Source organism: Phacochoerus africanus, chromosome 2 (assembly GCF_016906955.1).
Source record: "Phacochoerus africanus isolate WHEZ1 chromosome 2, ROS_Pafr_v1, whole genome shotgun sequence".
NCBI classification, from domain to species: Eukaryota; Metazoa; Chordata; class Mammalia; order Artiodactyla; family Suidae; genus Phacochoerus; species Phacochoerus africanus.
Window position 1 is genome coordinate 256,948,692 of NC_062545.1, and position 14,914 is coordinate 256,963,605.

Here is a 14,914-nt window from a genome sequence, read left to right on the forward strand (position 1 = left end):
TCCCACTTCCTGCCTCACCCCAGAAAAGGGAAGGTCCCAGGGGCAGAATTCACAGGCTCCCCGAGACAGGGTGGGGGCTGGGCAGGACAGGGTGGGTGTGGGGTGGGTTACGGTGTTGGTGGTGGTGGTGGTAGATTTCCCCCTCCACAACCCACCCCCCAAAAAGCACACTAGGAATTCAGTGGAGGGAGAGGCTGCAGGTGAGATGGTGGGGAAGGAGAAAGGCAAAGGCATGATCTGAGAAGGATCGGCTGAGCAAAAATTCTGCCCTACTCCCTTTGGGCTCAGAGATGCCAAGTAACTTCCTTAAGGTCACACAGCTGGTCAGTAATGGAGCTGGGAGTCAGGCCCAGGTGGTCATACTCCAGAGCTCATCTAGAAGGACAGAGCTTCTGGTGAAATTCCTGGGTGCCCCAGATTCCTAGGATTCAAGGAGAGGGCAAGGCCACTGCCCCAGGTCACAGAGAGACCTTGCAGAAGAACAAGGGAGGACCACGTACCCCTGTCCCCAGGGTCTCTGGAGGCAGGAGGCTTTTCTAGACTCTGGGAAAGTGTCCTCTCAGGAGTGGGGGGCCCGGGCCCACATTCCCCCCCCCCCCCATCCAGCCCAGTACCTTGGCCCCGAAGCGCAGCTGGTCAATGGTGTTCTCGGCCTCGGCATACTTGGTGAGCAGCTTGTGGTAGTCCTCCTGAGGGAGAGGCAGGGCAATGAGGTCATGCATCGGGCCCCTCTGTGAGACCCCTCACAAGGAACCCGCCCCCCATAAGAGGGCCTCTGGGCTCCTTGGAGTGAAAGAGCTCAGGGGTAGTAGTTCAACAGGCCCTCTCAGGTTCATGTGCAATAGAGACCCCCGTGGCCACATTCTGGAGCATCAAAGGAGGCAGGACAACTCATCCACCCTCCCTTCGACACCCCTGATGACAGGAAGTCAGGGATGGGGACCTCTGGGTGGGTTTACCTTGATGCGTAACCCCGGCACAGAGGACCCTCGCTACTTGCTTATTTGTTTGAATTCCCTGCCCACAGCTGTCTTCCTCGCTGCTCCACTCCCAGGAGTTAAGTACTAAGGGCTTAAAAAGTCTTTTTTAATGGCTGATCGAATGAATCATCTAAGGGTCCGTTGGTAGAAAACTCGGAGATTTATTCAGAGTCACTACGTGCCATAAACAAACTGAAGAGCTTCTTAAGACAAGTCATTACTGGGGAAAAGCAAAAACAAGTGTCAACTGGTGGTCTTTGAAGGAAGCTAGGGAACTGACACATTGTTCTGAAAACTGGTAATTAGAAGGACAGACTCAAGGAGTTCCCATCATGGCTCAGTGGTTAACGAATCTGACTAGGAACCATGAGGTTGCGGGTTCGATCCCTGGCCTTGCTCAGTGGGTTAAGGATCCGGCGTTGCCGTGAGCTGTGGTGTAGGTTGAAGATGCGAATCTGATCCCGCGTTGCTGTGGCTCTGGTGAAGGCCGGCAGCTACAGCTCCAATTCGACCCCTAGCCTGGGAACCTCCATATGCCACGGGAGCAGCCCTAGAAAAGGCAAAAAGACAAAAAAAAAAAAAAAGGACAGACTCAAGCGTTTCTCCCATCTTTCACATGTGAACGAGACCTTGGTAATCAAATAGTTGAGGAGGGAAAGTTTTACTCCATAGAAGATTTCCAGCAAATAAATGCAGAAGGAGTGACCGCGTTAGGATATTACCACTTTGTCACCCCCCAGTGAAAGCCCTGGGTCAAGGCAATGACCATCAGTGGCTACTAACATCCCAAATGAGAGACCGGCAAGCAGCCTGTGCTTCCTGAAGCCATCACCTTTGATGGGCTCTTGCCAAAAAAAATCCCTACCCGCACGGAGTTCAGATCTGGAGAAGTAAACAGAGGAGTACAACCTGAAAAAGCCCCTGGCTCTAACTGGGCAAAACACAATGGAACATTGGCGCAACACTAAATCAACTATACTTTAAATAAACAAACAACCCCCCACAAAAAACCCAACACAAGGGGACATACGAAGAGCTATGGGAAGGTACATCAGCAAACCCCAGAATGGGGGAGACTCTGCAGGACAGAACTGGCTTCCTTAACAAATAAATTACAAAGAAAGAGATTTGGGGGAAAAAAATGCGGAAAAACAAAAAAGGTAGGCGGGAGGCGGTTAGGAGAAACTTAAAAGGCACATCAACTACATACAATATCTGAGCCATATTTTCATCCTGATCCAAACAGACTGAAAAAAAAATAGCCATTTATGAGACAAAGGGGGAGAGGTGAACCCTAACTGGACATCGGATGATATTATAATTGGATAATATTAAGGAAATGATGTTCAGTTCGAGGTATGCTGATGGTATGGCTATTTTTTTTAATTTTTTGGTTGGGGGCATCATGTAGAAGTTCCTGGGCCAGAGATCAAACCCACACCACAGCAGCCACCCAAGCTTCTGCGGTGACAGTGCTGGATCCTTAACCCTCTGTGCCACGAGGGAAGTCTCCGTATGGCTATTTTCATTTTTAATGATTTTTATTTTTTCCATTATAGTTGGTTTACATGGTCTATCAATTTTCTACTGTACAGCAAAGTGACCCAGTCTCTCACACACACACACACACACACACACACACACACACACACACACACATTCTTTTTCCCACATTATCCTCTGTCATGCTCCATCACAAGTGAATAGTTCCCAGGGCAATAGAGCAGGATCTCATTGCTTATCCACTCCAAAGGCAAGAGTTTGCAAGCATCAACCCCACACTCCCAGTCCATCCCACTCCCTCGCCCTCCCCCTTGGCAACCTCGAGTCTGTTCTCCTAGGTCAGTGTGGCTATTTTTAAGAGACATTTCTTATCTTTAGGCAAACACACGAAAATATTTTGAGCTAAAATGATTTGATGGCTGAAATTTGCTTCAAAATACGCCAGTAGGGTGAGTGGGGGAGGAGGTGAGGCCATAGATGAAGAAGGCTGCCAGGGCCCTGGTGACTGTATATGAGGGTTCACTATGCTATTTTTTCTCTTGCATATGTTGTGAATTTTTCACAGCAGAAGTTAAAAACAAATAAAAACAGCTTCTCCTTGCAGCATAAGTGCCATCACTGCTCTTTTGGAGTCCAGGCCTTGGGACTCTCTTCATGGCTTGGGGTACAACCATCCCTTCACTGGCATGGGGAGCTCCTGGCCCAACCCCAAGACCCCCCTCCCCCTCCATCCCCCACACCAGCCTCCGACCCAGACCAGCAAGTGCCTTGGTGCAGAAATGAGTCAGGCTTACTTGGAGCTGATGGACCAGCTTGGTGGCTTGTTCAGGCGTCTGAAATTCCTGGGGTACCTTGGTGATGGGGTGGGTAGGAGGTAGGTCCTTTCTGGGGCTGACTTCTCCGCTGCTCAACAGCACCTCCCGCACAATCTCGGCAGGTGACTTGAAGATCAGCGGCCTGGCAGGGCCCTCAGGTAGCCTGCTGTGGCTCCTGGCCTTGGGGGGGCGGTAGGTCTCATCTTTGGGGAACTTCACCCGGGGTCCCACCTTGGAGAAGTCAGGGAGTGGGTAGTTCAGCCGCCCCCGGCCGTACTTGGGGGCATCAGAAGATGAGTGGCCAGCCAGAGTGGCTCCTGGCCTGGGCGGCGGCCTGCCCTGCCGAGCTGGCCGAGGCGAGGAGCTCTGGGGGCTGATGGAGCCGGTGAATCGAGAAGGCAGCGGCTTAGGTGATATCCGGGTCCGCTTCCAGGCCTGGTCCCCAGGCTGAGGGCAGGGGAGGCTGGTAGCTTCTCCCCTCCATCTATCGGCAGGACACTGGAGGCTCTGGGCTGGAGGCGCGGAGGACTCCTGGAATTCTGTGGGGGTTGCCAGAGCAACGCTTCCTCCAGTTCTGTCGCTTGGGTTCAGGAGATGGTGGCTGGGGCTCTGCGGTGACGTTTCTGCCAGGGCAGGGGGCTGGGGGACATCAGCGTCCCCTTCCCAGGTGGAATCAAGGCTGTCACTGGGGTGATTGAGGCTCACGGTTCCACTGCTCCAGGACCTTGCAGGGCTGAAGTCAATAGTTGGGTTGACCTCAGAATGTTCTGGAAGTTTGTCTTCACTGGCTTGTTTATCAGAAGCCACCCAGCCTGTGGGCTGATCCCACCCCAGAGCCGTGGAGCTGGTGTTCCCATTGCCCCCGGGGCTGAGATCAGTCTCATACCCCAACCTCGGAGGGATCTCTTCAGTTTCCTGGACCTCAGGACCTCCCGGGGCCTCATCTGCCTCCTCTTCAGTCATGTCCAGTTGAGGGTCCTGCTGAGGGAGCCAGCTGAGAGGCAAGTTGGAACTTTCTGGGCTGTCCACATCCTCTGCTTCAGACTCTGGGAAGAGAGGCCATTGCTTAGTATACAGCAGGTCTGGACTCACTGTCACATACCTAGGTCACTTCACCTCTCCAGGCTTTCATTTCCCCCTCACTTGGTGACGGCAAGAAGTTCACTGATCCCACCACCCCTTCCCCCCATATGGCCAGTACTTACCTAACACCTCCTCTCTCCTCAAAGGTCCTCCAAACTCAACCCTAAGACCTGGTTGTCCCCCTAGCGTTTCCTACCTCAGCAAATGGAAACAGCATCCCATCCAATTGCAGGAGCCAGAAACCTGGGAGGCGTTTTTGTCCTCTCTCCCCCTAACCCCCACAATCCAGTCTGTCACCTGGTCTTGCATAATCTTCCTAAGATGCTCTCAAACTCCCCCACTGCTCTAGAGTCAAACTCACCTACTGCTCACCCCCAGCTTTGACCAAGCCAACAGGCTAAATTGCTCGGACCACTGCAGTAGCCACCTAATTATCCAACTCTCATTCTTATCCTCCACCTGAAAACTCATCAACATTTCCCTACTGTTCCACAAAGAGAGCTGAACCTCTAACAGAGTCCTAAGGTCCCTGCCTCCACCATGGTTAGCTCTCCTGATCCACCTCTTTCCACGGTCCCCCTCCGTCTCTCACTGCTCCAGCCACGCCACAGTCGCTCCTGCTACAGGGCCTCTGTACACGCTGCCCACTCCTCCAGGCTCCTGTCTCCCTCCCTTTGCCTCTTTGTCACTCCCTCCTATTTGTCCTTCACACATTAGCTCAACCTTGACCTCATTGAGGGAGTCTTCTCTGATCTCCCTAACTTGGGTCAAAATCTCCCTTTTATCGACTTTCATATGACTCAGTATCTCTGCTTTGAAATACTTATTATTGCTGAGGTCTTTATTTGTGGGATTGTTTCATTAAAATTTTCCTCCCCTACTACACGGTAAGCTCCATGAGGGCAAGGATACCCCGTTTTTATTTACTATTGAATCTGCAGAGGACATGCTCAATATGTGTGGACTGAATGGAAAAAAGGAAGAGAGGGAAGAAAGACAATAAGGTGCACAAAGCTCTCAGAAAATGGGAAGTTGTAATTACTACATAGTAAGTACTCAAGAAATACCCATTTAACCATCCCACTCACCCATCCACCCACTCACCCATCTACCCACTCATTCATCCATCATCCACTCACCCATTGATCCAACCATCCATCCTTTCAATCATCCATCCATCCACTTAGCCACCCAACCACTCATCTATGGATCCATCCATCTACCACTTATCAATCCATCCATTCACCTCTCCATCACTCACTCATCTGTCCATCACCCACTCACCCAATCATCCACTCATCCATCTCTCTGCCTGTCTGCTCACCCATTCATCCATCCATCTATGCATCATCCATGCAGTCCATGTTTATGGATCACCCGCTCTGTCCTAGACCCTGTGTCAGCCTCTGGCATAGATCCAGTTTCATGAGGTACAGGCTGGGTACCACCAAGCACAGACCCTCTGCTCCAGCCAGATGCACTTCTGTCATAACCTTTCTATCACTCTTTGCTCCCCCATGCTCTTTCTCTGAGCCTTGGCAGGTCTACACCTTTCAACTGCTTAAAAAATCTCCTTCAGCAAGTCTCTCTTGTCTATAGCGGCTAACTTGAAACCCAGAGAGGTTAAATAACTTGCCAAATATCATGCCATGCTTCAGAGTAGTCCTGAACTTGCAGGCAAGGTCTCAGCCATGCAGGCTGGTTAGTCTCTGCTGGGGGGGGGGTCATAGAGTAGGGTGATGAGATCGGGCTTGGGAAGCAGGCAGCCCTGGGTTCAATCCTGGCTCTTCTGATCCCTCACTGGGCAAGTAGCTGACCTCTCTGGCAATTGTCACCTGGAGGCTAGTCCCTCCTACCTGGCAGAAGGTGGTGAGGAAGGAAGGAGATAGGCTTGCACCCTGTGCAGCCCTGTGCCTGGGACATAGTAAGGGCACAGAATGTGGCAGTGGCTGTCACATCACAGCAGGGGGTTACCATGTGATCTCAGGAAAAAAATGCCTCTGCCTCTTGATCCCAGTGCATCCCAGGCACCATTCCCTGTGGGAGGGCTTGGAAACGGCTACTGAGTGGGTAGCTGTGGGCAAACCCCACTTTAAGCAGACCTGGCATGAGGAGCTTGGGGTTACTGCACAATCCTCTCCCAGCCTGATGGCTTCTCTGCCCTCCATGGGGGCCAGATTCCAGAATCCTAAGACAGGGGCATTTCATTCATATTCTAATGCAATAGGCACTCTGTAATCCAGCTCAGTGGTATCATGACTCCCATTTCACAGATGGAGAAAGCAAGATTCAGAGAGGAGAAAGGACTTGCTGAGCCAAGCCAGGAATTCAGTCTCAGTTGGCCTAGATGCAAAGTAAACAGTTATTTTAGAAAACAAGGGAAGCCATCATTCTCGTTGCTAATTGAGATTTTTAAAAAATCTTGAAAATGGGCGTGACCCCTGGAGCAAGCAATTTAAATTACTAAGGGTTGGTCACATCAAGGGTACAAAGATACCCTGATCACGTACCTCTGCATTATTTATAACAGCCGAAAGCTAGAAACTACCTAAATGCCCATCAGTAAGAGGACTGGCCCAACAAATTACAGAACATTCACATGTGGAATTCCTAAGCAGGCCTTCGAAATGACTCGTGGAAGAATATCTGATGAGCTGGGAAAGTGTTCATGTCTATTAAGCTACCAAAAAAGCAGGTTACAATACAGTTTGCAGAATACTGTTCCATGTGCATATGACATTTAGACAGATGCCGATGAAAAGGAGTGGTTATCTGGATGATGAGTAATTTTGAGTTTTTTCTCTTTTGGCTTTATGTTTTCTGCCATGAACAGTATTGCTTATATGATTTAAATCTTTAAAAAAATTTAAATTGTCGGCTTCATAGATTTTTAGCTTCAAGAATTTCTGAAACCTCCTGGGTGACTTCCCGCCTCCTGCCAGAAGGTTTAAAGGACATCACTGTGGGGGTGTAGGGGAGTCACTCACCCTCTTCTGCAGACTCCTCTGATTCAGGATCTGGGTGCCCATCAGGCTGTGAGTCCAGGCCCCAGGCCAGTGGCTGCAGGCTCTGCTGGGCCCTGCAGAAGTCCTCTAGGAGCTCAGGGCTGGTAGCACTGGGACAGGGGTCCTCTATTCCCAAGCTGTGGGTGCCACTCCCATTATCATCCTTTCCCTCTTCAGCCCAGGCCCAGCGCCGACGCCGGGGCCCCTTCCCCAGGCATGGCTCGGCCCAGTGGACCTCCATCCTGGAGCTGGCCATTGGGCCTGGCCTGTGCTTCACCTGGGCCCCTTCATCTTCAGGAGATGGAGCTGCTCCTATGGGCACCAGGGTCCCTGCCGACTCCTCTCAGCACCAGCCATCCTGCCTGCGGCCTGTCAGGGACACAATCAAGGGAGAGCATTAATCCTTGGGTCCCCTCCTTTTTTCAGAAGCAGAATTAGAGTTCCCGTTGTGGATCAGCAGGTTAAGAATCCAACTAGTATCCAGGAGGATGCAGGTTCCATCTCTGGCCTCAATCAGTGGATGAAGGATGCAGCGTTGCCATGAGCTGTGGCATAGGCCGGCAGCTGCAGCTCCAATTCAACCCCTAGTCTGGGAACTTCCATATGCTGTAGGTGAGGCCCTAAAAAGGAAAAAAAGAAAAAAAAAAAAGCAGCAGAAATTGCTGGCAGGAACTGGAGTCAGAGTGGCTCAGCTCCTAGCTCCACCCCTTTGATGCTATGTGACTTTGACCAAGTCACCCCCCTTGGATTTCTCCATCAGTAAAACTGGGATATTAATTCCTCTCTCCCTCAAGAGTTTTGTAAAATTACCTGAGCTACAGGACAAGGAACCCAGCAGTGGGCACACAGCAGGTGTCCCATGAGGGCCAGTGTCTGTGACTGCATGCCAGGCTCCACGCATGGGCGCTGGGGGAGCCGAGGACCCAGGAGGAAGTAGACAAACAACCAGCAAATACAGATCAAAGTGAGAGCAATGGGGAAGCACGGAGAGGGGCCCTGGGGGTCACCGCAGGCCCAGGAAGTCAGGATAGGGCATCTTTAGAGGCCACATCCTCTGGGAAACTTCCTAGATCACTTCCCCCCCCAACCCCACCCCCAAGCAAGAATTCAGATCATGAATGGGAGAATGATGAAGAGAGCATTCCAATACCCCCAAATAATTGAAAACAAGTACTCAAATGAAGGTACGCACGCTCACCTTCCTAACAGCACTATTCGCAATCGCCAAAAGGTGGCAATAACTGGGATATCCATCTGTGGATGGACAGACACATGAATTGTGGTCCAGCCACACCGTGGACCACCATCCAGCCAAAAATGGGCATGAAGCGCTGACACGTGCTACAAAGATGAACCTCAGACACACGGGACTAAGTGAAAGAAGACAGACCCCAAAGGTCACATATTGTGCGATTCTATCTCTATGAAATACCCCCAGTAGGTGAGTCCATAGAGAAAGCCGAGTAGCGCTTTAGCTGGGGGAGAAGGCAGATGGGAGTGACAGCTGAATGGGCTCAGGTGTCCTTTGGGGGTGATGAAAATGTTTTGGAACTAGATAGAAGTGGTGCTTGCACAACTTTATAAATAGACTAAATGCCACTGAGTTGTTCACTTTAAAATGGTTAATTTTGCCTTATGTAAATTTCCCCTCAATTTTTTTTTTTTTCAAAGACAGCCTTCTAGGCAGAGGAACCATCAAGTACCAAGGCCTGGAGGCAGGACGGGGTGACATGGAAGTGGTTTCCTGATGGCCTTGGCATTGGGGACAAGGCTAGGGCTCTGATAACAGAGAGTGGGCATTGGGCGGTGGTGGCCAGACCCAGGGGAGCCTGTTCAGGAGCTTAAGCCCATCCCCGCAGGGGAAAGGACGCCCAGGTGTGGTTAGAAGTTTCTCTCTGGCTGCTTGGGGAGAATGAACCAGAGGGAGAGCCTGGCTGCAGAGGGACCTGTGGCAGCGCAAGGATGGCTGGTGATGGATGGACCTAGAAATGACCACGCTAAGTGAAGTCAGTCAGACAGTGAGACACCAACATCGTGACGCTATCACTAACATGTGGAATCTAAAAAAAGGACACAATGAACTTCTTTGCATAACAGATCCTGACTCACAGACTTCATGGTTTCCAAATAAGACAGGTGGGGGGTGGGGGATGGGCTGGGGGTTCGGGATGGAAATGCTGTAAAATTGGGTTGTGATGGTCATGGCACAACTGTAAATGTAAGAAAATTCATGGAGTAATTTAAAAATAAAATAAAATAAAATAATAAAATAAAATAAAATAAAATAAACAAGAATGGCTGGAGAAGGGCTCCCCCTGCACCTGCTCGCCTTCTATCCTCTCCTCCTTCCCCTCTCTCTCCGCCCCATCTCCTACCCCTTCCTTCTTATTCACCCTCCCGCTGTGGCCTGGAAACACAAAGCTGAGAGGTGAGGCAGGATCCCACCCAAGGAGCTCATACAAAGGACCCACACTACAGGTACGAAAACAGAGGCCAGAGAGTGGAGGAGCCTGGCCCGAAGCCATACATGGGTCAGGACGAGGCTGCCATGAGAGGTCCCCTTGCAGCCCAGGTCCCGGCTCTTCCCTCTGTGCCACGGAGATGAGAGTAACTCCAGGCCTCGGGACACAGACACATCTGTTTGTCTCTGCAGCCTCGTGAGCAGTTGGGTCTTGGTCAGACCCTTGGTTTGTACAGTTGAGAAAAGTCAGCAGGCAACTATTTCTGGGCAGAGAGTTCCCAGGGGTTGGTACAGCCTGAGAAAGGCTACCACTTTCTCAAGGGCTGGGGTAGGAACAGGGACTAACATTGTCCCCTCCCTCCCCGGTCACAACCCCTGCTCCTTGGACAAGGTCTCAGGGACCTCACCCTCTTCCTCTGACCCAATCTTCCTCCCTCCTCCCAGAATGTCCCCCAGATCACCCTGGAAGCCTTGCCATGCTCCCCATCACAGATGCTGGGCCCTCTCTGTGCCGGCCCCCTCACAAGGTAAGTCAGTCATAGGAAAACAATTTTTTTGTTTGTTTGTTTGTATTTGTTTTTTTAGGGCCACACCCATGGCATATGGAGGTTCCCAGCCTAGGGGTAGAATTGGAGCTGTAGCTGCTGGCCTACACCACAGCCACAGCAATGCCAGATCCGAGCCACATCTGGGAACCACACCACAGCTCACGGCAACACTGGATCTCTAACCCACTGATGGAGGCCAAGGATCGAACCCACAACCTCATGGCTCCTAGTGGGATTCGTTTCCGCTGCGCCATTACGGGAACTCCGGAAAACAATTTCTAAGTGAGAAAACTAAAGTTCAGCACGGAATAGTGACTTGGCCAGGATCACCTCGCTGGTCAGTGCCAGCAAGATTTGAAACTGTCAACTTCGACTCAGTGAGTGGTCTCCAATTTTTTATTTAAATCACACAGCTCATCATTAAAGATATATTTGCTCATATACCTAACATATGTATTGCTTATAACGTTATCTACATGCATTCTCACACAAATACATGTGTTAGAAAAAATGTGACTAAAAATGAGTCTTTAAAAAGATGCAATAGAAAATAACTATTTTAAAAGGAAGTTCTAATGTTTGCTTCCCACACCCTCTTGGGGAGGGCCTGTACCCCTCTTGGAAGTCATGGCCAGCTTGGGTGCTCTTATGATTCTTCTAAGAATGCAGATCCCTAGGTCGACCCAAAGAGAGCTGGACTCTACGGCCCTGGGACAGAGCCCAGGAATCTGCCTTTAAACCAGTGCCCCAGGCAGGGCCCACCCTTTGACCCCGACGAAGCCTTCTGGACCCTGCTACCACAGCAGGTGTTGGGGGTGCTAAGAGCCGTTGCTTTTCTCTTTTTGAATCCTCTGCCCAGGAAGGGGCTGCTGGAGGCTTGTGGGTTTTTTGACGTTTTAAAGGGCTCTTTTCTAGCCGTGCCACTGAGCAGCCCGCCCAATCACAGAGGCCTCAGAGGCACAAAGAGGAACATCCTGTCTCCTGGGATGACTCAGTCATCACAGAAATCTCACTGTGACTAGGGGAAGCCGCTCCTCGGAGGCAGCTGCGGTCACTGGCTAGAGTTTTGCACACGTCCCTCAGGCCCCCAAACCTGTGAGCCTTTCCTGAGCAAAACCTCTGCCTTCCAAGCAAGCCATGACCCTTGAGGCCACAGAGCCAGAGACCAGCCGGTCAGCCAGTCAGTCAACAAACACAGGGGTGGCAAGCACATGCCAACCTCACACTGGGATGAGGACACCCGCTCCCTGGGCTGCTGTGAAAGAGAAGCAGGCAGGGTGTTGGAAGAACCAGCTCCTGGGCCTGGTATTACTGCTCCACCATGAATATCTGGGCTTAGGTTTTCCTTGCTGTAAGTCAGAGAAAACACCCTTCTCCACCTGCTCTTCAGGGCCCCGTTGCGGGCGGGGGGCGGGGGGGGGGGGCGCTGGGAGATAGGGGGCGGGGCCAAGTGAACTTTGAGGTTCCTGGTTGACTTGTTGACTTCTGAGGTCCTACTTCAGAGAAATGAAGATATGTGTGGGCATCCAGGGGATGCAAATTAACCTAAAAAAAAAAAAAAAACCCAACTGATGCCCCCCTACAGTATGCCAAGCACTACACAAGTCACGAGAAATACACACATGAGTAAAAGCGTTCTGCAATTTCAAGGAGGGGTTCCAGAAGGGTGCGTGTAGAAGGAAGCATTAAGCTGGGCCTGAGAGACAAAGAGGATCTGGGGGAGAAGACTGAGGGAGGACATTCCCGGCAGAGGGAACAGCATTGGCGAAGGCACAGAGGTCTGGAAGTATGAACAGAACCTGACAGAGAACTGTGGCAGGGGTCCTTGAGTGGCGGACGAAGGCAGGCTGGTTCTAGTCAGCCTTTTTTTTTTTGTCTTTTGTCCTTTTAGGGCCACACCCGCAGCATATGGAGGTTCCCAGGCTAGGGGTCGAATCGGAGCTGTAGCTGCCGGCCTACACCACAGCCACAGCAATGCCAGATCCAAGCCACATCTGCAACCTACACCACAGCTCACAGCAACGCCAGATCCTTAACCCACTGAAAGAGGCCAGGGATTGAACCTGCAACCTCATGGTTCCTAGTCGGATTTGTTTCTGCTGCGCCACAAAGGGAAGTCCCTAGTCAGCCTTCTTGAGGTCCCAGGGCAGCTCCCGAGGGGCAGTGGGTTGGGGGAAGGCCGAGCTGTGTGGAGGCTGAGCCCAGGAGGGCCCTGTTGGCACTAAGTCCCCTCAAGGCCTGGGCTGTCCTCGTGGGGCCGGTTTCTCCAGCGGTTAAGGGGTCCTGCCAGCCCCACAAGGAAGAACCACCCACTACTCCCTCCTCTTGTACGTCTCCCCCCTCCAACCACATCACTTCCGCCCCCAGCTCTCTTGAGGACCTAGGAGACCCTTGGGGTCTCTTTCTCCACTTTCTGAGTGGGTCAGCCACCTCCCCAGGGCTCCTGTGCCCCTCCGCCCCAAACTGAAAACCCTTCCCTTTATGGCTCAACCCACAGATGCTCCTCTGCCAGCTTCAGCGACACAGCCCACCTCTGCCTCCCCAGGCCCGCTGAAGCCGCTTACCATCCAGCCAGAGCTCCCCAGGGCGCCACCACCCCGCGCAACTCCCACCCAGACCCTGACGTCTTCCAGATGTGGAAACGGAGCTGCAGAGAGGTGGCCGGCTCTCAAGACCTTCTGGAAGTGTGGCCAGGGATTCAAACCCAGGGCTTGGGACTCTGAAACCAAGTCCATGAGACCTGGTGGGGTGGTAAGAGGAAGAAAAAGGAAGACAGCCCCCCTCCCACCCCCATCAAGTGGCTGGGCCCCTCCAAAAAGACTGGACTTTTGAGCTCAGAGCCCCAAACTCAGCTGCGCTCCCTGACCAGCTGGCAGGGCGCAGGGACCTGCTGTTCTCAAGGGGTTCCCGCCAGCCATGTAGAAACCAGCCACGTCCCCGTCTGGACTGGATGTGCCCCTCGCCCAGTCCGGCAGCAGAGGCCAAGGAGGAAAAGGAAAGTTACCCCTGGCTGCTGGGGTCTCCTGTCTCGCCAGCCTGAAGGGCTGGGCTGGGTCGGCTGGCCCATCCCCAGTTCCTCTCCTTCCCCCTACGCAGCAAGAGGGGCCACTCTTTCGTGGGGAGTCCCTGCTGCCTCCCAGCTGCTCCCCACCTGTGCATTGTGTCTGAGGCTCCTTAGCTGCCTGTGGGACTAACTCTCCACGTGCAGGCGAGGCCATCCCAGGCTCAGGGAGGGCCCGGCACACGCCCAGGTTCACGGAGATCAGAATCAGAGCTCAGACTGGGACCCAGCATCTCGAGGCTGGAGAAAATTCCCCCCAAATCCACCCTTGCTCCGGGGGCCAGGCTCCCCTAAGCCCGAGAGAAGTAACACAGCTGCCACAGCTGTAACTTCCTGGCTGGGCTGGTCCAGCCGCCCAGACTGTCCCAGAGAGCCTGTGACTGGCCGGTCCAGGGGGAAGGCGGCTCCCCTAACCCCCGCCCTCCTCCACTCCCTTACCTCTCCCGGGCTCCACCACCATCCTCCTGGCCCAGGCTCAGAGGACCTGCATGTGAGGTCTTTGTTCCAAACCTAGGGAGCCCCCTGCCTCCATGGCGCCCTGGCCCGCCTCCAGGCTGCTCTGCCAGCCCCAGCCGCTGCTCACAGACAAGCATCGCTCCCCACCTCTCCCCGCCCCTGCTGCGGCTGAGGCCGCCTCGGCAGGAAGCGCCCAGCCTGATTTCCTACAAGTGTTTGTCAGAAGGAGGGGGTTTGTCTGCCTGCAGAGTGAGCGTGAGCAGAAGGAGTTTAACCCCTTGCAGGCCCTCTGTGGGTCTGCACCTCTCCGGAAAGGACTCAGGGAAACTTCCAATGTCAGAGCTTGGGACCATCTCAGCCAAAGTACAGACTGGGAACAGTAATGCCCAGAGAAGGTCAGAGGCATGGCCAAGGTCACACAGCAGGCTGAGCCTGGGAGAAAGCCTCCAGCAGCCTCAACCCTCTGAGAGCTTTCTGTGTAGTCCCTGCCATCCAAGGCATGACGTTGACTAAGGCGCCCTCTCTCATGAGGGCACAGTACCCACCTGTACAACGGGAGCTCAGATTGGATGCTTGCCTGATGCTCTTCCGGCTCTGACTCTCTGTCCTGTCTGTCAATATGCTACCCAACACCTCAGGGAGGCTGCAAGGATTCCAGCCATCCCACCCACTGTCTGCACCCCAAGCTGAGCCTGTAATTACAGTGGAATTTCTAGGATGCTTGGAGGTGGGAATTATTGCCCCCATAATTCCCAGGGTTCATCAGAGGGCGGGCTGCCTTTTCTCCAGACCCTCTCATCCCATTCATTCATTTGACCACTACTTACTGAGCTCCCACTGTGTGCTGGGTGCTTTTGTAGGTTCTGGAATATGGCAGGGCACAAGACAGGCCAAGCCCTGGCGCCACTTGGGTGGAGACACAGACAATAAACAAACACAGGGAGGGTTGTGAATAAGAGAGGGTGAGATGGGGTGGGTGGTGATCCGTACACCAGGCTGCTT

At 52.8% G+C, this 14,914-nt stretch overlaps 1 protein-coding gene across 3 annotated transcripts in view; it reads right to left on the reverse strand.

Moving 5' to 3' along the window:
* Positions 1-14,054, reverse strand: part of AKNA (AT-hook transcription factor) — a 50,185-nt gene extending 36,131 nt beyond the window's left edge. For 2 of the 3 annotated variants that reach the window (XM_047768239.1, XM_047768238.1), the window contains exons 1-4: positions 13,895-14,053; positions 7,369-7,755; positions 3,278-4,344; positions 615-689 (exon numbers count right to left, since the gene is read on the reverse strand). In XM_047768239.1, the coding sequence (XP_047624195.1) occupies positions 615-689; positions 3,278-4,344; positions 7,369-7,642 (1,416 nt within the window). In that variant the 5' untranslated portion in view covers positions 7,643-7,755; positions 13,895-14,053. Of the gene's footprint in view, positions 1-614; positions 690-3,277; positions 4,345-7,368; positions 7,756-13,894 lie in introns of all 3 variants that reach the window. The other variant, XM_047768240.1, reaches the window with a different exon arrangement.
* Between the last annotated feature and the right edge of the window lie 860 nt (positions 14,055-14,914).